Source organism: Furipterus horrens, unplaced genomic scaffold (genome assembly GCF_987537825.1).
Source record: "Furipterus horrens unplaced genomic scaffold, mFurHor1.1.pri manual_scaffold_9, whole genome shotgun sequence".
In the NCBI taxonomy this organism is placed as follows: domain Eukaryota; kingdom Metazoa; phylum Chordata; class Mammalia; order Chiroptera; family Furipteridae; genus Furipterus; species Furipterus horrens.
Window position 1 is genome coordinate 88,951,479 of NW_028327179.1, and position 27,798 is coordinate 88,979,276.

At 40.5% G+C, this 27,798-nt stretch overlaps 1 protein-coding gene across 3 annotated transcripts in view; it reads right to left on the reverse strand.

Annotated features, from left to right (window-relative positions):
* The window catches only part of CHCHD3 (coiled-coil-helix-coiled-coil-helix domain containing 3), a 266,376-nt gene that overhangs the window by 43,419 nt on the left and 195,159 nt on the right, over positions 1–27,798 (reverse strand). For all 3 annotated transcript variants that reach the window (XM_090286807.1, XM_090286806.1, XM_090286805.1), the window contains one exon: positions 13,671–13,741. In XM_090286807.1, coding sequence (XP_090142933.1) covers positions 13,671–13,741 — 71 coding nt within the window. The remainder of the gene's footprint in view (positions 1–13,670; positions 13,742–27,798) is intronic.

A 27,798-nucleotide genomic window follows, 5' to 3' on the forward strand; every position in this document is an offset into this window, starting at 1 on the left:
CCGGATGGTATAACATTGATTGTTCTTGATGTCTCGATTTGACCACTATTAACTTCAGCTGGTTTACTCAACCGTGGAGCATTGTCCAGCGAGACATCTCCAGCACGAAACTTTACAAACCACTTCTGACACACTTGATCAGTCACAGCACCTTCTCCATACACTGCACAAATCTTCTTTTGCATTTCAGTTGTGTTTTTACCTTTCTTGAAAAAATAAAGCATAATATGCCAAAAATGTTGCACATTTTTCCATCTTCAATATTAAAATGGCTACACAAAAATTCACCAATTTTGATAATTTTGTTTTTAAATGCCCGCTGATATGACAGCTGTCACAATACAATCTAACAAAATTGTTTCAAATGAAGTTAAAGACAACTAACTGCTACTAGAACCATCTTATGGAAAAAAATGAACTTTTGGCCAACAAAATATTAGTATAAACAAATTTTTCCTATTTTTGAAGTTAATATAAATGGAACCACACAATAGGTTTTTTGTCTGGTTTCTTTTTGCTTAGTTTGTTTCTGAGATGCAGCCACGTTGTTACCTGTATCAATAGTTTTTTTTTTTAACTGCTGAATAGTACTCCACTGTATCAATGTGCCACAATTTGTATATTCATTCTCTTATTGATGACCAGCTGGATCATTTCTAGTGTTGGACTACCATGAATAAATCTGACATGAACATACGTGCACAAATCTTGTCGTGGTTGTATACCTAGCACTGGAATTGCTGGGTCACAAAGCAAATGTACATTCAGATTCATAAGAAACTGACAACCATTTTCCAAAGTGACTCTGCCATTTTATAGCCCCACCAGCAAAGCATGAGAATTCTGGGTTTTCCACATCCTTCTGGACAATTATTATTGTCAGTCTTTTTGGATTTTCACCTCTCCAATGTTTTAATTCACATTCCCCTGATAACTGATATTGTTAGCACTCTTCATGTGCTAACTGGCCATTCTTATATCTTCCTTTGAAGTGCTCATTCAAGTCTTTTGTCCATTTTTAAAATTTTCTTAATGGTGTCTTAAGATGCACATAACTTTTTAATAATGATAAGGCCCAAATTATCAATTTTTGTCTTTTGTTTGCCTTCACTTAAGAAAAACCAGGAGGCAGACATAGGAATCCTTGATAGACTGAAACAGTGAGAGATGATTTGGTAATTACACACTCAAATGAGCAACAGAAAAAGGTGTGTAAACATAATTATTCTGGAAGTTTGGTTTCAATTTTAGTACTTGGTTTTACCGCAGTTGTATGAATGGGCAACCACCTACATCTATAAGTTAATTATCTGGTTGGAAGCAGGGAGGACTGATAGCATTTGGAATAGGTTCATCCAACTGTGGAGTGATAAAACATAATAGATATCGCAGTATGGCCGAACCCATGCAACTTCCCAGCGACTACCCTAAGAGCTACCTTTCTTTTTATTTTCCACAATATAATTCATCTTTATTATTTCACTCAATTGAGTATATTTACACAAGCATTTTTCAGAATTTGTCACATTCACGGTTATGCAGGGTACAGAAGTAATAACGGTGAAGCCCATGATCTCATAAATGGCTTAATCTTGAAGGTAAGCTGACACTTAAAAAAACAAAGGAAGATGACAGAGATCCTGTCCCCAAAGCATCTATAAAGTGGTTAATATTGAAACCATCTGGCTCTACATCTACTGGGAGAAGATTCCTTAGATATCACCTCATGCAGCGCCCCCATCAGGCAGCTCTCAGACACCACCCACCCACCGTCTGGAACTGAGAAGCAACCTGAAGTGAGGAGGCTGCATGGGGATGAAGCTGGGCTGTGGGCACCGGAGCTGTCTCGGTGACCTGCTCCCGGACACGGGACACCAAAGTCCCTCCCATGTTTAGACCGTTAACGCAAGTTCTCTGGTCTTTCACTTAATTCTTAACCCTCAAGATACACACACATAGACACACACAGAAATGCAAGAATTTTCAATACTCTTTCCTAGAGGAAATCTAGAATTACACTTAAGATTTTAAAGTTTTGCAAGGTTTTCTAATCTTGGCAATTTTATTGTGCTTCTGATTTTTGTTCACATCTATTCACTCTATGTGATGATTTAAGTGTACAATCTTTTGAAACCACAGAGTCGTGTTTGAAGAGAGGATGACTGGGTCTCTCTGCATTCAGACTTGAAATGGAGGGGGCAGGAAGAAACAGCCACCTCCCGAGGAAAGGGCAGCTCAGGGTGGCAGTGGGCCCGGCAGGCAGTGGGGCAGCCAACAGGAGACCAGCTTCCCTTCTCTGCCATGCCCAGGACTTGGCTGGATGTTGCCTCACTCTCACGTATCTGGATGCCCTGATTCTTGTTGAATATGTATTTTGGCTGCAGGTTGGCCTTGGCCTTGGCCCCAGTGTCTGTCCTGAATCCAATCTACCTGCACTGGTAAGGTGCTTCTTATGAGTTGATTCTGACCTTGAATTATCAGCCTAACCTCTGAAGCCTTTTCCCTATCTTATTTCTTCTTGCTTCTTTATCATCTCCTACTGCCTGCCCCAAACTGGTAATCTATTTATCTATGAAGAGCCAAAGAATCACATGGTGCAATGCACCGACTTCTCAAGCTTTTAAAGTCATGAACCCTCTTTCCCTCCACCAGTCCTCCCGTACCCCCAAATTTGAGCATGTCTGTAACCTAAGGAGATCCCAGCATTTCAGCCATCTGTGATAACCTATCTTTTAAACTCTTCAGTAATTTTATGGGATTTTGCTTTTCCCAGGCTTCTTTAGTTATTCTGCTGACATTCTCCACTGCACAGGAATATCCGGGCCCTTTATGGTTATGTATCAGCTCACTTGCCATTTTCAAAAGGGCTGTTATTTGGTCTTCCTTGACTTGGCCAGTTTTTTGTTATTAAAAGAATGAACTTGCCTCCCACTCCTATATTATCCTCCTAGGAATTCTGTTATCTGTGTTATCATATTCTCCCTGGCTGGTTTGGCTCAGTGGATTGAGCGTCGGCCTGCAAGCTAAGTGTCGCTGGTTCGATCTTCCAGTCAGGGCACATCAGAGAAGGAAAACTCTGACTCCAAAAAACCTCCGCTGCCTTGAGGCATACCTCTTCAGGGGAAAGGCTAAGGGAGTAAACCCCAACAGAAAATCCGGAGCTGGAGTCCCTAAGGCGGTTTGACGTTGTAGTCAACACCGGCAACTCCTGCGGCGCACCTGAAGCCAAGCTGTATTGACTCCGTCTTTCCCTTGGACCCTTCAGCTGCGAAGAGAGGGGGGGTCTGCTGCATGGGCAACAGCAGACCCTCCACATCACCCTGCCCAGGCTCTGTAGCTTCAGCTTCACTGGAGAGGACACTCCAGCGTCATCGCATGATGTCGATTCAACACGGGAGGAGACAGATACCGTGTCACTCCCGATTCGGACTGCACAGCCATTCTCAGCGGTGCAGATAAGACTCTTAAGAAGCTACACCATCGTCTCTCGAGACGGACGGCTGCCGATACGATACGATACGTTATCATACTAATCTTTAAGGTCTCTGGCCCCCAGGTCTTCCTTCCAGGTGAAAAAGGCAATCATGTATTCCCTACTGTCCTTTCAGAAGATAGTCTCTAGTATCACTACTGCCTTTTCATCCTTGTGAGTGAACCGTTCCAGCTGGAACACCAAGACCACACTGATGTTCCCTTTATGGCTGGACACACAGCATCGGACCATCTCTGGCTTGGACGGACCGCCGGACGTGAGGCAGAATGCAGGAGTGTCCAACACCACGACATCTGGATCAGCCCCTATCCTAGGGCTTTCCTGGCACGTCTTGGTGACCGGCTGGGCTCGGAGCTGAGAGAGGAAGTCGGACCTCCCAAGGATGGTGGTCCCAGTGACACCCTTCTCAGTCCCACTCCTCCCCACCAGGACAAGGGTCAGGGCCTCCTCCTTTCTGAAGTTGCTAGGTTTGTCTCACAATTTGCTGCAGGCGCTTACCCCCTGGCATTGCTCTGCTTCTGTGGCTCTGTAACTGAAGATGCCGTATCGGTTTTCACATTTCTGGATGAGCTCACAGAGGACTCTATTTCTGGTTAAAAACATGTCTACTTCCTGATCCCCTAGATCTTCTTTCCTAATGAGGAGCATGGTCATGTACTCAGTGACTGTCTCCCAAACTCCTTTGGATGGTGTTTCAGAACCACCTCAGCTTTCTGCGAAGGAGCCCAGAAGGGTCACCAGAAGAAGGCATGGCTCCCCCAAAAGTATGTCCCTGAAGGTCTGATTTAAAGTCCTTTGAAGACGGTAAGTCTGGAATATCCATGATTAACATTTTCCTCTCTCCTTCAGATTCTGCTCTTAGACTCAAACTTCTTGGTTACTGGGTGGCCATGGAATTCGGTCTCAAAGACTTGCTTCCCAGAAGGCTGTTTCCAGCTGCACTTTTTCTAGCGCCGCTTCCCCACGAGCAGGAATTTTAGTTCCGCAGGGTTCGCCTCAGACCCCGTGGCCTGCAGCTGCTGCTCCCCCGGGCGTGCTGAGTGCACGTAGAGCCAGCCACTCCAGGGCTCTTCACCAAGTCTGCGTCACCCAGGCACAATCCCTGTGGACTGGCACTCCGCATCTGCACGGCAAGTCATGGGGACTGTCCCCCTGCTGAGATGTAGCTTTTTTTCCCACTGTCCAGATTATGGATAAGTATCCCCTTAACCGAAGCCTATGCAACTTTACATTTGTCTGTGCCTGCCTTCACCTCACTCGCTCTGAGAGCTGCCATTCTTTTGTGTAGATAGCTTGACACAATGTTTAACCACGCTCAAGACTTTGTAAATTTGACATAAAGACAGATTTTAAAATCTACCTCCTAGAAAACTTCCTGGACATTTAAAAATGTGGTAGGTCAGTCAGACAATAATTAACTCTATTTGGCCTTCCTACATGCTTCAATGGTTTCTACCTGTAGCTGGGTGGCACTCAAAAAGCAAAATCGTTTTTTCTCATCTTTGAAAACATCAAAGAAAAAAATCAATGAAATTATTTCCAACTTGATCCTTTAAAAAGTAAATGAACTCTATCCAGAATCAGCAAAAGGGAAACACTTAGCAGTCCCAGTTAAAGATATCTTTTAGAAACTATGAGCTATGGAGTTAATTATTCAAATAAGCAAGATTCAATAAACAAATTCCAAAATTCCATGCATCCTACCCTAGAACTCAAAAGGTTCTCATTTAAAATATTATAATACAAGAAAAAAAAAAAAACAAGCTATCATTTTGGCAGAATCTTCATTTATCTAACAGTATAATTAATATTTCATATAACCACGTAGCGTATGCTAGATTCTTAATGGATTATATTGATCAAAGAAGAAAGTTCAATGCTAATGTTCCTGTAGGGGAAAACAGAATAATCTGTTATCTCACACAGAGCAAATCATGCATTCAGGTGCTCGTGGCCACAAACCTAAGGGCTGACAAAACTGGTTTTGATCATTTACACGTAACACATAAATAGACTATATTAAAGTAAAGGAGATGCCCAGAGCAACCCAAACCAACCCTGAGTGCCATGGCTGGGACAGAGAAGGGACTTCTAGGTCACGGACTATGATAGGATGTGGCTACTCCGACTATCCCTGGATGTCTTGAGGTTCCTTTACTGTTAGAGATGAGGATGTTTCCGCAGGGATTCTCTTACCTTGTGACCAACTGCACATGTTCAAGCGATGGACGCGGGGTGTGTTCTTTTTTGTGAAATAGACAAGACTGTCTCCGGTTTACAGCCCTGCCCCTGCCCTTCTGAGCCCTACATTCCAATCCCCTTGGACGTCCTGTCCTAGTCCCATCTGCAGACACCTCTGGATAGAGTAGAATGCTGTGCGGAACAGGCAGGAAGTAGAGAAATGACCCAGATGGAAACCTAACTCCCAAATGCCATTAGTACTTCTTGGCATTTATTTCTGTTACCTGAGAGAACCATATGGAAACTAAGTATAGTGACCCAACCCAAGGATTCAAATGAAAGGAATTGACTAGTAAGATCTGATTACAAGGGTTCCAATCTTAAAGAGAGAAAAAACAAAAATATTAATTGCCTATGGCTTCTTTCCTTCACGTAACTAACCAGTTATATATGCCTATCATAAGCAATATTGTCATATTCTGGCATGTTCCAAAGCAGGTCTCACTCTCCTTGGAACTAATATGTTGCCGGAGGCAGATGGGATGTGGGGACCAGAAAGGAGACAGATTCATAGCTTGAGAGGTGGCAGACTACTTTCTACATATTGCTTGATTTCCCTGATGAGGTAGAGAAGGGGTTGCCACCATCTAGAACATTCTTGAAATGGCAGCCAGTGTCTTAGAATTAAATGAAACAACCACTAAGACCGTTTTTTACATGAGGATCAATGACAACTGTTTGTTTGTTTGTTTTAACTTGTAAACCTTCTCGGCTTGAATGCCCTAAAGAGAGTGGCAGTTACAATATATATTTTACAGATGAAAGAGACAAGTTAAAGATGTAATAAATAAACTGCCTGAGGAATCGGGTGTTCTAAATAACCAAGACCATGTTTCAGCTGAATGTGTAGTTGCCATTAGCTTCATATATAACGTATATTCTTAGCTCATAAATAATTCTTTTCAATTTTAGAACTGAAATCTTCCTCCAGCAACACAAAGAACAAACTCTAGAGGGTATATAAAATACTATAGAAGTTGACATCGGGTGAGCTGTTTATAAAACAAAAAACAGCAAATAGCCCAAAGCTTCTAAATAGGAAACTGTAACCAAACTTATGCATGAAGGGAAATGGGTATATTTACTTTATCTAGAATTTTGCCTCTTCCATTACAAATCTCTTACTAAATAATCAAGATGCTACTTGGCCCCAAGGACCACAGGGAATAAAATGTCACCACTACAGCTGCTACATTTCCTGCTCACGGGCTTTCAAATTAAAAAAGAAGGAAGAAAGGCCCAATACAAATGTAGAATTTAATTAGCAAAAACCCAATCCTTGCCTGAAGCCCCGTTCTTCCTGTAATATCGCATTCTTTTCTTCTTGTGTAAACTTTTCATTATGAAGGAGACATCTTTATAATACAATAACTTGTTATAATGCAACTGCTGGTAACATAACTCCTGCATTAGAAAAGGCAGCATGTCCAAGTAATGTTGTTTTAATACAATTTGTGTTCCACAGAAACCAAGTCAACTTGGTCATTTAGAATCTGATCAATGTGAATTAGTGTCTTACTGAGATAAACCGTTTGATCATTGAGAAACTGATCGATGAGCATTGGAGAGAAAACATTTATCATGCACACTGGGTATATCACAGCCATTCACGCAGCACTGAAGTAGGTTATAAGTAGCCATCAGTAAGTGTTAGCGCTGCCGCGCAGGGTACCTGTCAGTTGCAGATACTAATGTATGTACGACAGCATATAATTTTAATCCTTTTGATGAGGCAAGACAGTCAATAAGGCAGCAGAAGTCAGTGAAAAATTGCAGGAGCTCAACTTCGGAGAAACAAGAGAAGCACGGCAAACCCGAAAAGCTCAAACTTTTAAAAGTTTTAATTAAAAGTTTAAGCATAAAGGTAAGTAACTTAAATTTACTTGACTAAACTTCTAGAAGTTTAAAGACAATTAATCAGAGTGAACTTTGCACATGAAGTACAATTAGTTCTATTAATCTAATACTTCCAAACTGAAGTCACACTGACATTCAGGCACACTGGCTTATGCATCTAACAGAATTATAAATTTGCCAGTCAAAAGCTTATTTAATTATTTTACAGCCAATTAAGCAGGATCTTTAAACGCCGTTGCTTAAAACTGTCCGTGATCCACATGCGTAATTATAGAGAACCTGAGAAACACCTGCTGATACCACTGGCATGTCAGCCTCAGCTTCACTAACTTATTCCTAGTACAGCTGGTCCTCAAATAATGTCACTTTCCCCACCGTCTTTCTGTTCTAATAACGAGGAGGAAAAAAAAATCAACTCCTAGTCGCAGCCACTGTCCGAGTGGAGTTTGTACCTCTCCCCACGGCTGCGTGGGTCTTCTCTGGGGACTCTGGTTTCCTCCCAGGTCCCTGGGATATGTACTTTGAAGTATGTCAGTGTGTCTAAATTGTCACAGTCTGAATGACTGGGGTGGGGATGGGCGGGGTGGTGACCACCCCTGCCATGGAAGGGTCACCTCTCCAGGGCTGGGTACCAATCTGCTCCCTGAACTGCCAGGATGCGCTCTGGCCACTCACAACCCTGAACTGGAATCAGCAGGTTAGAAAATCGTTATCTTACCTGTGTTTATCCATCTTTGTGAAATGTATAGGTCACATTTATTTCAAATGTGTAATATTAGAAGTGTTTTGGGTCTTTATTTGGAAGGTTTGTTTTGTTTTTAGTTTTAGAAGTTTGGTGATCAAAAATACGCCAGAAGAGCTTATCTTGTTTTTATCAATTAGCCTGTGATAAAATCAGTTTTGTTACGTGTTGTTTCACTTAAAGTCCAAGTTTCCAAAAACCTACCAAAGTGTTAATTGAAGAGTTACTATATAGCTATTAAAATCACACACCCAAAGGAGCAATGAAACAGCATTGCCAAAGTGAAACCCTAAGAAAACCAATGAATTTTAAAGTTAAAGGACTTTACATCGAGGAAAACCTTTGAATATATAGTGATACCTATAAAATCCATTTCATCTGTAAGAGTTTTGCATAGCATTCCTCAGATAGTCTAAAATACCTAAAGTTCTTTCATGGGGTAGCTAATCTTTTAATACGTTATAACGATAACCCAGAGCCTGCATTTTTAAGTTAGGCTTCAACCACTTCGATCAAGGATAAAGGGAAAGCCCCTTCTGCAATCTGGCATACAAAGGCGTATTACCAGTATTCCACATACGGTTTCAAAGAACCACACTCCTTTATATGCACTTCATCTTTCAAAGAAACGGAAGCCAAATTGAAAAGTCATATGTATAATGAAAGCATTGCAACAGTATTTTCAACAGATCCATGTCACTTCCCACATACATATATTTTTTCTTCCTTTATGGAAGGTAGAAACTGGCCACTTCATTATCTAAAGAACAGCATGGGAATGAAATATCAATTGTTTTTAAAATGCTTCTCATTTGTTTGATATTTCATTTTCTTCACAGGGTTTATACTGCCTTTAAAATATTCTAAGTTTCTTTGATATCTGCCTTAAATTTACCTGATATTTGTTTTATAATTTAAAAAAATTACATGTTATATACATAACACTCTGGTAACAACACTGTCTTTTCACAGGTGTGGTATATATTGGCTCTAATCCACCAGAAGAGACCAGATTCTGAGGCTGCCCAAGAACCAGGGCACTCTGTCCATATCGCTCTGACATGTCTCTTACAGTGCCATACTGTCATACGTGAATTATATGCTGTCTCTCGCTGGACCGTGAACTCCCTGAGAATGAGAAGTCTTTCAAATGTTTTTTTGGGGGGGAGGGGGATGTCAACACCATCTAGATTTTGTTTGGAAATAAATACAGAAATTACTTCTACGGTGCATAGTTTCATAACGAGTTGGACATAAAATACTATTATAACAATAAATACATACTGCAATATATAATAAAGCAATAAAAATCAAATCTAATATTTATTGGGCATTTATCTTATGCATGACCTGTGCTAAGCACTATCAATGTAACATTACTTACTATGATAATTCACTTAATTAATTACCTATAAGGTGGAAAATAAGGATTAATACAGACATCATTTTCAGTAAGCTAAGCTATCACCTGATACTATCACCATATAACTAGGAATCAGCACCGTAAGTTGCTCTATTTAACAGATAATAACATGGGGTGATAAAGGTTATATGAAGTGCCAATAATGATTGTTGAGTTGGATTGGGAAGAGAAAAGGTTATCTGTTGAATAAAAACTAGATGTAAAAAAAAGAAAAATGCTGGATTTGCTCAGTGATTTGAGTTTTATAGCTATTGTAGGGAAAAAGTTCTTCAAGGCAAATAAACAGCACAATTCTTTATCTCCTAATTGTTTAATTCCTTCTGTAGAAAAATGGTAAACAGTATCTTTAATAATGAGATACTTATTAGGGGTGCAATTATTCCATCACAGTAGACCTGACTTTGTGTTTTTAAAAAGCTCTATTTTAAAATTCTGCCTTCCTCTCGCTCTCCTCTGACGGACTCTAAGTTCTATGCCAGGAAGGCCCTGCCCGTCTCCCTCCTTCATTGCTGTACATTCAGAAGCAGCAGAGGACATGCCACATAGGAGGCCTAACAATGAATGAGGAGGTATCGATAAAGAAGAAAAAATCCCATTAAATCTAAAGTGTTTTAATGGTTTATTGCCAAAGCTACGAATAGAGGGCCTGAAGTGGGAGCTGATATTTAAGCATTGCCAAAGTAATCCCGTTAGCTATGGTGGCAGGATGCATCAACGTGACTGACGTATGGGAGGCAACTAATCGATGTCTCTCTGTCTCTCTCTCTCAAATCAATAAACATATCCTTGGGTGAGGATTAAAAAAATAAAAGAGGGTAAAAGCGTCTCTTACAGCCAAAGCACTACCACTTCCTAGGTGTGAAGCTAATGAATTCACTGAAAATCAAGATACAATATTCTAGGAAACTCAGTCTAGCAGGTAGTAGCTGAAAAAAAAAATTACATAATGAAAGTTGCTCTGAAAACCTAACTCTTAAAAAGCCCTTCACAGTATGTAAAAGCAGGGTTTTGGTTTCCATTAGAGTTAGTCAAACTACAAAGTCTGAGGGCAGGGTCCCTAAGACTGCCCTTACATCTGACATCACCTTAAGTTCAAGGGGTTCCCCAAACCACCCTAAACTTCAACGATTCGCTAAAAGGATTCACAGGTCTCACAGCAAGCGATTAAACTCAGTTATGACTTATTATGGAAAGTGATCCAGAGAATCAACCAAGGGGAGAGATGTGTAGGACAGAGTCTGGGAGGGCTCCAAACGCCAAGTTTCCACTGTCCTCAGGATGTGCCGTCCCGGTATCCAGGTGTGACGATACGCACAGAGTATCATCAACCAGAGAAGCTCACCTATGCTTTAAGGCCCAGTTTCACGCGGGCCCCTTTACACAGGCTTGCTCAACTGATGGCCCACGTGGTTGAATTCAGTCTCTAGCACCAGTTCCTCAGAGGCTGGGCTGATACAAGATGGTTCCAGGGGCCCATCGTCACTAATAAGACACTTCTATCACCTGGGAAATTCCAAGGTTTTACAGGTTACCTCCCAGGAGCTGGGTGTAATGACCTTTCTCTGGGAAAGGCTAAAATTCTTTATTACACCAGATGAGAGAGTAGGATAGGATAAAGAATAATATCTTACAAAGGTAAGAGAGATAATGCTGTTGAGGCTCTGCTTAAAACTAAGTCTAAGCTACAGGTCCGCGTTGTCTTGGAAAAGGTAAGGCATCGTGACATTTATTTCTGTGAGACTCTCATTCTCTCGTAGGCTGGCCCAGGCTAAATGCATGGTACGGGACAGGGCTTCAGAAGAGATTCTTCTCGTCTAAAACCAGACTCGCCTCTCTATCAAATCCAGCTTCCACAAATCTGTTCAACTCTCCTTTGCCCTTTCTTTCCAGGTGTTACGGGCTGAATTGTGTATCTCCCACTCATACATTGAACTCCTAATGCATGGTACTTTGGAAAATGTATGTGGATGAAGGTAATTACGTTAAAAGGAAGTCAACAGAATGGGCTTTAATCCAACGTGATTTATCAGAGGGGGAGATTAGGAGACATGCAGAGGGAAGACCACGTGAAGACAGGGAGGAAACGACCATCTATACACTGAGGAGAGAAGTCTCAGAAGAAACTAGCCCTGCTGACACCTTGAACTTGAAATCTCACCTTCCGGAATTGTGAGAAAATAAACTTCGGTTGTTTAAGCCACTCAGTCTGGGGGACTTTGTTATGGTGGAACTAGCACACTCACCGATCAATCACTAATTCATGTCTAATCTTTCAATGACTTTTTTGCATCTGTCTCTTTTTTTTTCTCTCCTTCACTTACAGACCTCTCATCTAGTACTTCCAGTCCTTGTTTCTCATGCCTCCAATCGAACCTCACATTCACCGTCAGACTAGTATTGCTAAACACAGGAATCAGGGTACGTACTCACCTGGTCAAATACCTTCCACAGGCCTCGTGCTACGTGAAGACCAACTACTCAGCCCAACAGCGAATGAACGACCCCTACTGACCTTTCTGACTTCATCTTGCACTGGTCTCTCTGAGTTAAGCCCTTGTCCTCCACTAATCTGTCACCCACCAACTACAGAGCATGATTTTTCTTCTGAATACTTTTCCTTTCCACCAAAACTCTTCTTCAGGCCTCATCTTAAAATATCATCATTACGGTGATTTCATAGATCATGCTAGTCAAAAATGATTACCCTTTGATTTATTTCAAATTTTAAGTTATTTTTAGAGCTATCATCATATAATGAAGACACACCCAGGGTGCCAAGTCAAAGGTTCTCATGATATTGAAACAAAAAGCTTTAAAACAATGTTGCTTTATCATTAGGGGAAAGATAAAAATCTAAAAACACATGTGTAGAGTACCTTCTAAAATCAAGTCTACATCCAATTTTACATCTAAATTCTTAAGAGATAGCACATTAACCCTTTAAGAGTGAGATGTGTGCCCCATTCTTAGAAGGTCTCTCCCTCCTTCCCCTAAAGAATAATTCATGAAGGAAGAATGGGGGTTTTGTCTGTTTAAATACACAAACCTTTTTAATCAATATTAAAATAACACCAATATCCACTACCGAACAAATTGCACTAGAGCAGAAAGTACTAACATTCCACCTTAGGGATTAATCATTTGATCAAATGCTTACAAACACGCACCAGGAAGGAGGTCAGAGCCCAAGCAACCAAGCAATCTTTCAACTGAACCTCTCACACCACCTTCTTTTTCTTGCTTTGCTAATATGCACGTGTGCTACCAACAGAAGCAATACAATAGAACTATTTATACACTCAGGAAAATTCTGAATGCTGTCTTTTTACCCAACGTGAGAACTGGCAGGCAGCAAAGGGAGAGTCCAGGACTATGGGTCACGGACACTTTGATTCACCAATTACAGAACATTCATTTCAACATTCCAAGGATTACTAAAGGTAGCGATTTCACCTCGCCTTCTTAATCAAGGGTAAGTTCAAGTCTGTGATTTAAATGCTTTCAAGGTACATGTTAAGGAATGAAAACAGTTTAAACACGAGAAAAGGGGATACCCCAATTGGACAGGCCCATCATTTTATTGCACAAAAGTGAGTGGTAATAGGGGTGCCAATTTAATATCACCTTCATAAATAAGGGTACCCTACCTTATATATTATTCCAAATGAAAATTCTATTATTATTGCTATTTTCCCTTTGTTCAAGAAACTGAGTCATAACAAGGGTTCACCAAATGTTTCTTCCTTGCATATGAATTCCACTCCAGCAGATAACATGAATCCTCCTCAACCACCCGAAACCTATTCCCAAGTGTTCCAGAGAGCTATATAACAAACTGTCTCCCGTTCAAACGGCAAGAAAGCTGTATTTCCATCCTGTTGAGAGGAGTAATTATAATACTATTAAAAACTTACTTGAACTTTGCTTCCACCTCTTCCGCAGCTTTCTGATATTGTTCAGTGGTGACTTTGTAGAACTCTGAGCTCTGTGGACAAAGATTGATAACAGAGTTTTCACTTTCCGAGAGGACAAAATGTGTGCGAGATGTACAACGACAGAAAACACATAAGCTCTTATTTCAGCCGCTCCAGCAGCAGGACAAAGATTTCTTGCACAAGTGGAATGGATTCGTATAAAAACACATGTAAAAGTAGTTGTTTGTATACACGTTGAAATTACAGAGTAAAGTTTCATAGTTATAATTCATCATTCTTTCAGACGTCTGATAAAATTCCTAACATATTGTTGAAGGATTATTTAGATCTCACTTATTTGGAATCAATCCCTGTAAGATCAAAAGACACTTGAGATCGAATAATAAAATCCACACATGTCACGTTTGCCTATTATTACAGAGGTCCACATAGGACATTAAAGGATCATTGCTTTTTACACTATATTTTGTCTTCCAGATGGATTCTTTATGGAGCAGAATGTGTTCCATCACCTCCACGTGACCACAAGAGCATCAACATTTATGACAAATTAATCGGTAAGAGCACAGGGGTGGATTTACATAATTTTGATACCCCCCCCAAAAAATGCTTCAGTATTACATGGATGAACATATAAGCAACATAAATTAAGTTGTAACAGCAAAGTAATGCCTTCCCTGGAGCGGCAAAATTAAAAATTATCCATTCTGGCTGGCTGCTTTGAAACCTGTCTGCAGGGGTGGCCTCAATGATCCCATGAGCCTTCAGACTCAGTGAAATATGTTGCAAAATGCACCATAGTACAAAAGAACACAATACGGTGGTCCATTGTGCACTTTTATTCTCTAATCACTCAGGTTTCACATGCATGACTTGGGGTAGTTTATTTTTTCATAAATCATTGTTGGTTGGTGAGAAAATGAAAATGAAATCCTCTTCACACCAGTGACCCCTTCGCATTTAACAATCTGGGTTGTCCAATGACAGTCACATCCTGGTTTGTTGGCTGCAGATAAAATCAATAGGTATGTGATTAGACAGCCGACTCAGGGTGGCTGGAGAATGGACAGGTCACCATTTGAGATGATGAATGGCTCTCTATCAACCTATAGTCCCCTCCGATGCTAACATTTACTATAATCTTATTTGGGCTGCGATTTATCTTTCTTGCACCTGATCAATAAAGATGAAGAGAACAGTTGTAAAGATCGATTGTAATTTTTTATAATTTTCAAGCACAAAGGTGCATTTCTGACATGAAGACAATATTCTAGGTGTACTGCTTCTGCATTTTTTAAAATCGCAATTTGAGTGATCAACCACACTAGTCTATATGTCGAGAGGTTTTAATTCATCTGTAGGTCTCAGGCTATCAAAAAGCCATTTGTCTTCTCAGGTATTTTAACTTTAGGCTGCGTCACACCTTCCTATCAGTTCCATGTGTAAAATTTCTTTCCTTTGAAATACCAGTCAGGAATACTCTGTTGCCACGTTTGGTTTAAAGCTTTTCTTTAACCCTTCTAACAAAGAGGGCAGTAAAAAGGCACTTACTAATCACACTAACACTGATGAGAAAAGTCCCATATTACTATGATGAACTGTCAAGTGAGTATTGTGCTACTGAATTACCTGTTAAAATACTGGCAAAGCAGTAACGTCTTGATTAATACTTTCAATTATTTTAAGCATTGAAACTGTAGTGTCTGGACAAAGCCAGCACGAGGGTGAAAAATGTGGTTTCAGGTTCTGTTCTGTGGCCTTTAGCAGGTCCCCTGACCTCCCCCACTTCCTCCCAGTGCTCCCTCGCCTGTAGAATATGGACGATACTAAACCTGCTTATCTCTACAGCTGCTGTAGAAATCAAATTTGATAGGCCAGAAACCTGTGAAATTTATCAAGTGTTTTTGCAGAATAAGATCGAAATCAAAATAAAATAATTTTGAAGAAAAAGAACTAATGTTGGCAATTCCATTCTGGATACAAACTCGAATTGATCAAAAGCAAATACTAAGCTTTCTAACAAGAATGATGAACAAAGGCAAGAGTTCTCCCTTAATATAAATTGATGAGCTCCCCTCCGCTTTGTAAAGTCAAACGCAAGTCAAATTATTACTGCTTCTGCCAAACTTTCCCCTGGGATGTTAAAAGCAAAATACTTGCTCCCATTTCACCTGCAAACTTAGCATATAATTTCTCAATTTAAAGTTTTTGTCTTTATTTATGTTCCAGTTGCCCACCATACATAAATCTTTCTAACAAAGGAAGTCCCCAGGAGGCACCACAGAATAAACACAAATATGCTAAAGATCTGAATACAGACAAAGTGTACCTCATTTATGTATTTACTTATTTATTTAATAAAAACAAATCCTTAATTCCAATAATGGTCATTTTAGGGAATCAGATCCTCATGGAGCTTGCCATCTGATATAGAAGAAAAGAAATATAATTATAATTATAATGAAAGGGCACAATTGCTCACTTAAAAGCCGTGTTGCTGGAGTTCAGGAGTAGAGATCTCTTTTGGTCTTAGAAAATACTTTTTAAAATGAACAATCATTAAACACACATATATTCTCTGTCTCTCTCTCTCTCTGCTTGCAAGGAGGAGAATGGAGATATTGGGTATTCATACAGTGAAATTCTGTACTGTGGTGAAAAAAATGAATTAGGTTAAAAAAAAAGTTGTAGATATGATACAGAAGGGTGCAATTTAGGTCAAGTTTGGGAAAGTACAAAACGATGAATCAGAATTAGTAAACAGAAATCCCAACAACTATCTACAAGTGGCAACAGTTTGGTGGTGCAGGTAGAAGGGCAAGGGAGCAGTATGCCCTAAAAAGGGGAACACAGTGGGGCTTCACTGCATGGTTCTATTTCTTAAAGTGACTTGTTCTTAAAATGAGATGCACAAAAGTAGTTGTTACATTGCTTATAAATATTTTATAATGCATACAAAAATTATATTCAGATCTTTCTCCCCAAGGAATCCAATTAACACCAATAAATGACTTATTATGGCTGGAACATGTGTTTGGTGGGGATACATACTGAAGACGTTGGCTAAGTCAAGATTTTATATATCTTTATTAATGCTACGCTCTTGCAGAATGTTTCTATATTACTAAATAAAAGTACTTTTTCTTCAACTTTGTATTGTGAAATAATTTTAGATTAAGAGAAAAGGGGCAAACTAGTAGGTTCCTGCATATCCTTCACCCTCCTTCCCCTCGGGTCAACATTTAAACATATAATTGTCTGAAGTAATAAGTTAAGAATGTTACAACACTAGTAACAATTCTCTAAATTGTTTCTACTGAACAGGTACTCAAAGGAAGTAGAAATAACATAATTTCCAGAAAGTTTGTTTTTGTTATCTGTTGTCTCCAGATGGTAATAGGGTGCATTTGCTGCTGGTCTTATTAATTATAAATTACTGTTACCTTAATGTCATCATTATAACTAAGTTTGTTGGTATTTGGTCAACCCTCCAGTTTGCAGTAGTACACATTTACATCAATTATATTTGTCTAATTATTTTGTAATAGCCAAAATTTAAGACTCATATGATCTGTGCTTCAAATAAGTAATATTCACATTCCTATTTCCAAAGAAGGTGAAGATTATATATATTTATGCATATAAATATGGCCACACAGAAAGCAATTTTATACATATGTATATAATAATCTGTAAACAAACTTTATATCCCCTCCAAACTTCGTTGATACACTCACTATCTAAGTCCTCCACCTGTGTGAGGTGTGAGACAACCTGGTGAAATGACCTTAAAAAAAAAAAAAAAAAAAAAAAATCAAAACAAAACAAAATAAAAAGCAGGTAGAGAAAGGTGCCCATGACCTGACCAGGTGGTCTTTCTATGAACAATCACTGCATTGTGTGTGGCCATATTGTTCTCGGCCTGCAACGTCCTTTAGCAACATCAATTTCAAAATATCTTCATTCATGTTCATTCTAGAGTTTCCTGCTCTATCAACATCAGGTAAAATACTTGACATGATTTGTCCAATGGTACGGATCTGTGGCCAGTAAATGTTATTTAAATCAAATAAAACATTAACTTATTATTTTCTTCCTTTTGAACAAATTTTTATTGTTTGATATAAGCATAAGATACAATGTCCACCAAGACTTTCTTTGAGAAGGTAGATCTTATAAATTCAAAATACAATGATAATATCTTTTAGAGGTTTTAGCACTATCAAAAATCTGATAAATGCTTATAGGAGTTGCTAGGAAGTAAACAGTCTCCAAAACAGCAACATAATTCTAGACCTGGGAGATGTTTCTGTCACCCATATTAGAGGTCAAGGCATCATTGGAAATGATAGGCATTTTCATTTTCTATATTAAAACATCTTCCAATACAAGGCACCAGGGGTCAATTACTAACAGCACAGACAACGAGCTGAGCTGGGGAGACAGAGCGTTCCGCTGTACACAGGTTTAACGGACTTCACATAAAACAGGACTGTGTTATCCACAGCGCTCTGCACCCAGATGAGCGACTTTCAGCAGAACGGCGTGGTGGTTAAGAGCACAGACTTCGGTCAGACAGCCAGATAATGGCCCTGTCCTTGCGGAGCAAAACATGTGAGTTCACCCCAGCAGTCGCCTCACAGCTGTAAAATGGGGAGAGTAACAATAATGACCTAATAGGGTTCTCTAGGAGATTAAAAATGATACCTCATGGACAATTCTCTGAAGAGTACCTGGGGTTCTATACAGTAAGCACTGTAGGAATGTTACTCATTAAAAATGGTTGGAACAGTAAGAAAAAGTATATACCATTTGATAATATTTTTAAAAGCTATTTTAATAAAAATTTAAATCTTTGAAAAACAAAACTATTTTCTTCGATTAAACCACTGATTTTTTTTACATTGCTCATCTGTCCTATTTTTTTTGGTTCCTCAAGATAAATGAGAAATGTGAAGGCAATGGCTGGGGAGTGTTGGGAATGTTATTGGCAATGGGGGGGGGGGGGGCGGGGATTATATATACATATATATATATATGGTTGACCAAAAAGTTTGTTGAGTTTTTTCTGTACGATGGCTCTAGTAGTGCTTAGTGGTCCTTAATTTCATGCAAAACAATTTTGTTAAACTATATTGTGATAGCTGTCATGTCAGTGTGCATTAAAAAAAAAAAACACTTAACAAAATTGGTTAAGTTTTTGTGCTGCCGTTTTAATACTGCAATGGAAGAAGATACGCAGCATTTTTGGTGTACTTTGCTTTGTTATTTCAAGAAAGGTAGAAATGCAACTGAAACACACACACACACACACACAAATTGTGCAGTGTATAGAGAAAGTGCTGTGACTGACTGAACATGTCAAAAGTGGTTTGCGAAGTTTCTTGGTACTACTGACATTTTGGCCAAATAATTCTTTGCTGTGGGGCTGGCTGTCTCATGCATTGGAAGGTGTTCAGCAGCACCCCTGGCCTCTACCCACTAGAAGCCAATAGCAGGAGATGACAGATATACTCAAAATCTCCAACTCAATAGTTATTGGTGAAAATGAAAAATGTGTCTTTTATTTTATTGAAAAAATCTAAACAAACTTTTTGGCCAACCATATATATATATATATATGTATATATACAGTGACACTACTAGCCCATATAAAAACTAAACCAATAATTTCGGACTTTATCACCAATGAAATCCAATTAACTCAAACAGCAAAAGTACTTTGATGCCAGGACTATGCATGGTAAATCTCCAAGACAGGAAATAACTGTTCATCATGATTCCCAAACAGATTTTCTCATGGAACCCTTTAATTACAAAGCATCTAGAGGGAAGAAAGTCCCCTTAAACGGTCCATGAGAAACAACAGAATAAAAAAAAGTCCAACCACGATTTCAGTCCTCCCCTTCTCAACATGCAACTTTTCCTTTCTGAGAGCAACATCATCTTATGGGTTATTTTTAAAACTGACGTTCAAAAGATAAGAAAAGAGCAGAAATGGGCAATACTGAAAAATGCTTCCAGCACTGAGGGTGACTGACGGCACCACTTTTTATGACGTGCTGATAAAAAAGATCCCGCTCTTACCCTTGAAGTTAAACTTTGAGGTGAGCTCCTTTACGAAGACTGCTGCTGCTCCCCTGCCCGACTCCCTCGGAGCCCCAGGGGAGACTGCCAAACTGGCCATACCTCTTGGCCCTGTTTTGCATTCATGTCTCTCGGTGGCCTGACCCTGAGACTTCTCTCATCGTGAAAGGGCAGCATCTTTCCCCCTCAACCTGGGCAGTGCATGTGGACTTGCTCTGGCCAACAGAACGTGACAAGCGAAGGTGTGCCAGTCCCAAACACAAGCCTCTTTCCTGGAAGCCTGCTGGGCGTCCTATCAGGAAGCTGACGCTGAAGGAGAGCCGACATATCATCACAAAACCTCCGCCAACTCTGCACGAGGGAGCCCGGCTGAGACCAGAGGTGCCCACCATTAGCAGCCTGAACTGGGGACCTGCAGAATCATGAGGCAAATGAACAGTGGCTGTTTCAAGCCACGAAGTTTGGAGCAGGTTGTTCTACTGTGAAAGCCAACTGCTGCGTACCCCTTCTCCATGGCAGAGGTACCATGGACTTCCACCAAAGCATTTACCACACGGTACCAACAACAGGATGTATGTGTGGTCTCCCCAACTAGTCCACGAGACCCCCAAAAGCAAGGATCTCCCCCATTCATCCTTATATCCAGAACACCAAGGGACACCATTAATGCTAAGCTATATTCCAACTTTTGCTTTTATTTACAAGAGGACGGGAAGAAGACAAGTCTAAAGTAAATGACGGAAGATAACACAAAGAAAGCGGAATGCTACACTTATATTACGTGTGGCCTGCAAACTGACAAACACATCAGTCTGCTCGGCCACGCTAAAAGGGAATGGGCGTCGCTTCAGGTTGTGTTCAAGGGCAGGAACAGGGCAACAACAAAGCTACAAATAGTGGCTTAAACGAGAAAGGGGCTTATTTTTCTCACGTAATTAGAAGTCTGGATGTTGGAAACCCGGAGCTGAGGCAGGTGCCAAGGATACCATCAAGTAAACAGGCCCTTTTCTGTCTTCCTTCTCAGCCACCCTGAGCACGTGGCTTTTATGCTCAGGGTCTCAAGGCGGTGACTGCCTGTCATGGGTCTGAGGAGCAGGGGCGGGGGCAGGTAAGTAAGGAAAGAGAAGCCCAGTCAGAGCTTTCCACTCTCATCTCTTTGGCCAGATTTTATATCATGCACAGCCCTGGCTGCAAAAGAACTTGGGAAACTGAGCATCGTTGTTTTCTCACTTCTAGAGAAAAGAGGGAGAACGAAGGAGTTTGGGATTGATGTTTACTGGGCCAATTTATCACACCTGCTAAGACAGTTGAAGACTTGAACAAAACAGTGTGATGGATTTTGGAAGCAAGTGTTCTAATATTTCTGTCCCATCTCCCTTAAACTTCTAATTCGGGGTGTGGGGGATATACCCATCTGTACTGATACCCAAGACCAGGGTTTCTCGACGGTGTGGGAGGATAATGGGAACCAACGAGAGTGGGCACCCTTCCCCAGCTGCTTTGTGCTGGCCGTGGCCCCGGCGTCTAAATGAGTGATGCGCTGCCACTTTCCATTTGCAGAAAGCCTCCCTTTAAAAGCGTATTTTAAAATGCACATGCACAGACACACATTACTGCTAGATTGAAAAGTATCTGTTTTCACGGTCTAAATTAGATCAAGAGAAAACATGCACACACAGTATTCCTGCAATTTTTTCTCGGGTTCTGAACCTTGTTTCTTTTCTATTACTACTAATATCATCATACCTGTAGCATAGAAGAACAAATCCAAAAGGTCACAAGGAAAATTTGTTAACTAGCTCCTGTCTGTTCTTTCACAAAATGCTTCATATGAAGATGTGAGCAGGATGACATAACACACCACGCAGGTACAATTTAAGTTCTGGTGGCCCGAGACTATTTCTCAGAGGAGGGTAACACCAAGTCACTGTCCATTAAAGGATGGTGGCAACTCTGTTCGTGTTTAGCAAGAGTGAATGAAAGAAGAAACAAGTCTGACCTTGGAGGTGAGCAGACTGGCTCTCTTCTTTCTAAGCTGATCTGTAATCACCACTAACTGTAAGTCTCCACCCCTCCTACCCAAATGCAAGTGTGACTCTACTTGGCTAGCTATTTCAAACAAAGGTCTAGTGTTTACAAACACCCACAAAGGTCTTCCTCTGGACAATTTCAGGAAGAGCATTCCTCTTGTTAAGCAGTCAGATTCAAGACAAACTTCTTTACGCTTTTTGTTATAACGCTCACCCATGAACTGTTATAATACAGGGTGGGGAAAGTAGGTTCACAGTTGTGAGTACATGAAACACAGTGTTCACTTTTGTATTATTATTTATTGATTATTGCATTTTCTATACGAACAACCGTGAACCTACTTTTATCATAATCTGTATGTAAGCAGCTAGATGCAGGTAAGGAGCTTACCCCAAGATGAGAGCTTAGCATTTGGGACGCAATTAAATGCTGCAAACGCAACATGGATACAGTTCTAGGCACAGAGCCCTGAAAGAGTCATTTCCTGAATGGCATTAGGTGGCCCCAGGGAGTTCATGGTTCTTCAACCGCCCTGTCCTTTTATAGAATAAGACAGAATCCAGAGACTCACTGCAGTGTAACTAAATTTTTACCACATCAATATTAACAGCTACAGAATTTAAAAAATCATTAATAGTCTAAATTTAGTTAATCTCCTGGTTTCCGTATTTCTCCAGAGAAACCTACTATCAGAAAGCCTAATGGCTGTGTAAAGGTTCACCTTCCCTGTGCCCCTGAACACTCTGAAATCTGTCACCGGTGGGCAGAGGAGCAGAGGAAGGAATCTGAGAGCCCTCAGTGAGAAAAGTGGCCCCAGAATAGAGGAGCTGGCATCTTAAAGAACCTTTCATTACTGGCATGCCTTAAACCTGTGATCTTGATGCCATTGTCTCTGGTCTCCCCTTTTATCTCCTCCCCTCCTGCTGTCTACAAGACAGGAAAATCAAAGCTAATATTTAAATAACTTGCAAACTGCCAAGAGTGGTTCAGATTCACAGTATATCAGATCCAGTATTCTGTTTCTAAAAGGTATACCAAGGAGTGGTTTGGGTTATTTAAACTGAGTCTCACTTTTTAAATCTAAAACAGGGACCTTATCTTCGAGGGTGCTTCCATCAATGGGACAATGTAGGTTCAGCACTTGGCTTAGCGCCTGGCTTCTCCTTGTGGAAGCCAGAGGTTCCTGGCCACAATACCACTCCTGCCAACAACCCTTGGGTCGCTAGCCAATCCAGCGCCAGAGCCTGGGTCTCCATTAATTACGCACACAGCTCCGCACAAACTTGATCAAGTGGGTGAATTAAGATTGTGTCTCATTTTTCTAACATTGAGTAATGCTGTTTACTTTATATAAACAATAAACTCAAAGGCCAGATATTTATCCCCAAGTGTCCCTAAATTTCTGCTAATAACCATTTGTGTACATCCACAAGTGTATCATAACTTTTCTTGGCCCTATTTTTTCAAATCCACATCACTAATGAGCAATAATAAACTACAAATTTAGCAGATTCCAATGAATCTGACTCTTCAGTTCTTTAGAAAGACACATGAAGGTTCCCCGTGGGAAAGACTATCAGTAGCTTATCCCAATGTCTCTCCTTCCTCCTCAGACAACCCGAGTTCTCAGTTAAATACATGGTCTCCAAGCCAAACTCCCCACCTTGCTTCCGGTTAGGCTGAGCTGTAAGCAGACTTGTTGTGTAGGGCTTCCTAGCAGGCTGCTCACCGGGAGCTGACCTCAGGGGGCAGGGGATCTTTACAGCCCTTTTGCCTTTTCCCTTTTTCCCAGTCTGCAATGTAGATGTGATGGCCACACTCCAGCAGCCTTCCTGGAACGTGAGCTGACCTTAGAGACCGAAACCCTGTGCAAGGACGCAGGACGGAAATAGCAGGAGCCCGGGGCTCCGGTGGCACTGATGCCACCAACCCAGCCCTGGACTGACCACCTCTATCTAGACCTTTATTGAATAAGGAAAAAACCCTTCTTTCTAACTTGCCATTCTACTTTCATGATATACAGAGTCAAGTTAATCAGAAACAAACCTTCATCATGCCCCGCATGTTTGCTTTTTCTACACCTCACGAGTGACTACAATGAAGCCGAATGCAATGACACACAGGAGCATCTTCTTCCTCCACAGGAATGCTTTACTTTCACTCGTTCAGAAATCCGTTTCCTTCCACCCCTCTCCTTTTCTAACAAAGGGCAGGAAGAATTAAATTTTTAAAGCCATGTTTAACTCCAGCATCAGATCTTACCATCTCTAAGAAGCCACATTTCATGAAAAGCCAACTGTCTCCTGGGCACCTTGGCAAAATTAATAAACTGCTTTTGTAATTACCTTTTCATTCCATCTTTACTATTTCTCATATTAAAAAAAAAAAAAGACATATTCAGAGCTTTTTCTAGCATTTCTAATTTTATTCCAGGCACTTTGGAAACTTTACTAATTAAGATTTTTAGGTTTTTTTCTTGACTTAGTTTTCTAATTAGAATACAAACCCTAGATTCACTGACGGCCTTGCCACTGTGCAAGGTACCTTACTTATATATTAGTTACACTATCTCATGCCTCCGTTCCTTCGTCTAAGCAATTCATATAAGCTGGAGCAAATGCTCATTCGGCATCCTGTCTCTTTTCTTCTTCATCTCTTCATTTCACAAACAGTGCGTCTGTGCCGGACACCAGGCCAAGAACTGGGGATATTACAGAGCACACAGGATACGGGGCCCCACTACTGTGGAGCTTATAGCATCCTAGGGACAGACATAAGTTTTAAGTCATACCAATAACTGTATAATTAATAAGGAATTACGGTGCCATAGGATCACTAGGCTGAATTTTTCTATTTCTAGGAGGTAGTTTTTCCGATGAATCTCTAAAGTCCTATATTTCTCTCAAGTACCTAACTGCTCTTCATACCCAGCTCTTAACTTAGATGTGCTTTATTTCCTTGTAAGTTCTCTAGCTTTTTTCATATATCCTGAGCTTCGTAGCAGAGATCTCTCCATCTGTAAAACTTTACTCTAATCCCATTAGAAATAAAGTAATTCTACTTACACTTATATGGGTGAAAACAGGTCCAAAGTGGTATAAAAAATAGAAAGTTGTAAAATAAATTGAAGAGTATATTTTATAACATGGTAAGTATACTTATATGTACACATAAACCCAGAAATGTTCTGCAAAAACACTCTGACCCTTTCCTACCCACAGCAACCATCACCCATGTTTATAATGAGATTTACCCTATATATAAGGTACTCATTTTTCTCACTAGTAGTCTTCTTAAAATAATGTCAATAAAAGGTCTTAAATCTTTCTATTGTTTGTAGCTCTTCCACCTGAGATAAAACAGTCTCTCCCTTCTACCGTCACTTTTTGACTTCCACATTACACACCTGAGATCTTTCTGCTCCTGACGTGACTGTGCATCTCACTGTTTCTTCGACAATAGGGAGACAAAGCAATTTCACAGTTACCAGAAGGGTTATCAGGAGAATTTACCATGATGTCTCGCAAGTCCTGGATAGTAACTTTAAATTACTACATGTTCCCAGAGCAGGAACCTCTTGCTCTCTTGAGGGCTATGAGATGTGACAGTCACTGTCAAGGTCGAAGTCTTACATGGGAAGTGCTAGATGAGGCGGATGCTACATCAAACAGCTCAGCCCCTAGGTGGCTCCATGCAGAAAGCCTCACATCCGTACGGACAACGCAGCGCAGGCTTGCTCTCCGCTGTGCCCTCACTGGTCCCCGAGCGTCTTGCTAAATGCAACAAACTCTGCCGTACTTGCTCAGCACCTGCGCGGGTGTACACACATGCACGCGGCGTCCTCTTGAAAACCACAGCCTGAAAAGAAAGCTGTAAACGATACCTGCATGCACAGTTTTATACTAACCATCCAAAGGATTTACGACACACACTTCCTTTGATGAAATTGCTTCACCCATTTCACCCTCTTTTCCAGACCTCTGACAGGCGAACTTAAAACTCGTTCATTCAGAAGCACTTATTCTTAATGAGTTATAATGTGGCGGGCCCAGCGGTGGGCACTACGGAGGAAGGTGAAGGCATCTGTAAGGCCCAGTGGGGGGAGAAATCTGAAACGACGAGCCCGTCACACTACACAAAGATAACTGCGTTCAGTTCTGTGGTCCTTTTGGCCGCCAACAGCTCCAGATTACAACGCAAGTACCATGGGAGGTAGGAAGCTCTGTCATAGAAGCTGGTGTTCCTCCTACTTCTAAGGTCCATCCTACTGACTGAAAAATTATCACAATCACAGAAATATTTGTAGATATCAAAGAACAGAATCGAATATTAAGACTATCATATAGGTTAGAAGACCTCAAAGATTACTTCCTTGGAACACAGGTTGATAAACTCTACACTAATCCCGTAGTTTATTACCATCATTTAACTTCCTGATAGGGACCCATAACTAGACAGATGGGAGCACTGCTTCCCGAGGTGCAAGTATGTGGAGTAAAAACGGAATCCCTGGGAGGAAGAAGCCAGAGAGAAAGGGACCCTGACAGAAGAGGCTGGAGAAACCAAGACAGAGCTTGCCTTCTTCCCACTTCTTTTTGCCTAGCGCCTGAATTTTTAAAGTATGATCGAGGCCAACGCCAATAACTCATTCTGATCCAGAAAATCTACTTAAGAAAAAGTTTCCTGAAAATGGAGTGAACCTTTGAACTCTTTCACAGACCTGATAAGAGTTGATTTCTTTGCTCCTTGGCACCAGCTGAGCAGTAACCGCAAACTGAATCAAATCTATTTGTTCAGAAGTAATACCTTTCCAACGCTATAGAAATAAGCAGCTCACATAAAGAGAGTGCCGCAGACAAGCTCAGAATCCCAAACTGTGCGCATCTCTCCAAGACAGTAAGATCATGAAAAAAATTCTGACATTTCAGCAGTTACCAGCTGAAAGCCTTAATGAGGGGAGCTCTGAAGAGGTAGAAATGGCAAAGCGTTCCTGAGCTTCCAAAGCTAATTTCATAACCATGCATGGAAAGCCATGGGTGTCACCTTTGACACTGACTCATTAAGAGCTAGGTGCTCACCCTTTCAACCCTTTTAACGCAGACATTTAACACTATACACAATAGTCCTGGACGGGGCACAGCGCATGGCATTACAAGCCCTGACAGTTTCTCATTTGTGGATTTACCTTTGGCTCCATCATGGTGTGCTCTCCGAGGTCTAGGAGAAAAACTACGTAAAATCCAACCAAAGAGAAAATGTCTTTAACAGTTTTATTATTTTCTAAGTACAACTTTCACCAAAGAGAAGATGTCATTCTTCAAAATCTCCTGACAAAAAGGCCTAGGGTACTGGTATCTGCCCCCTGCATTTCCCCGGAAGCGGGGTCACAGGAAATCTGTGAGACAAAATCATTTTAATTTACCCTTATCAAAGTGGCTGTTTTGTTTGCTTTTTGTCTTGTTTATACAAATGTTAGCAAGTGTTGATGAGTATATGAAGCAATGGGCTCCCTCATAATTTGTTAGTAAGAATATAAATAGGGACAACTTAAGGCAACATGTTTCCAATGCCTCTACTAGAAATGCTTCATCACAGAGTTTATAATACTAAAGATGAAAAGCGACATAACTATCCAGCCACAAAGGACAGCTAACATAAGTAGTAGATCACTCATCCAAGGCAAGATGAGTTGTTTAGGCTTTCTTTCTCTCCTGAAAAGGGAAAAGGAGAGAAGAAATATCTAAATTCCTTTATGTTTTAGTCCTCGGTCAAAAGATTTAAGAATAAGGACAGTTATACAACAATTTCTTATAATATACCTAACGACTAGCTTTCCTCAAAAACAAAGAAACAAAAGAAAGAAACAATAGCCTGGTATTTCCACAAGCTACAAATGAATCCACCCACAAGGCCAATACAGATAAAACAGCACAGATTATTTTAAAACAGGGAAAAATTTATTTCAAATTATGAAGGTTAAAGCCCAACT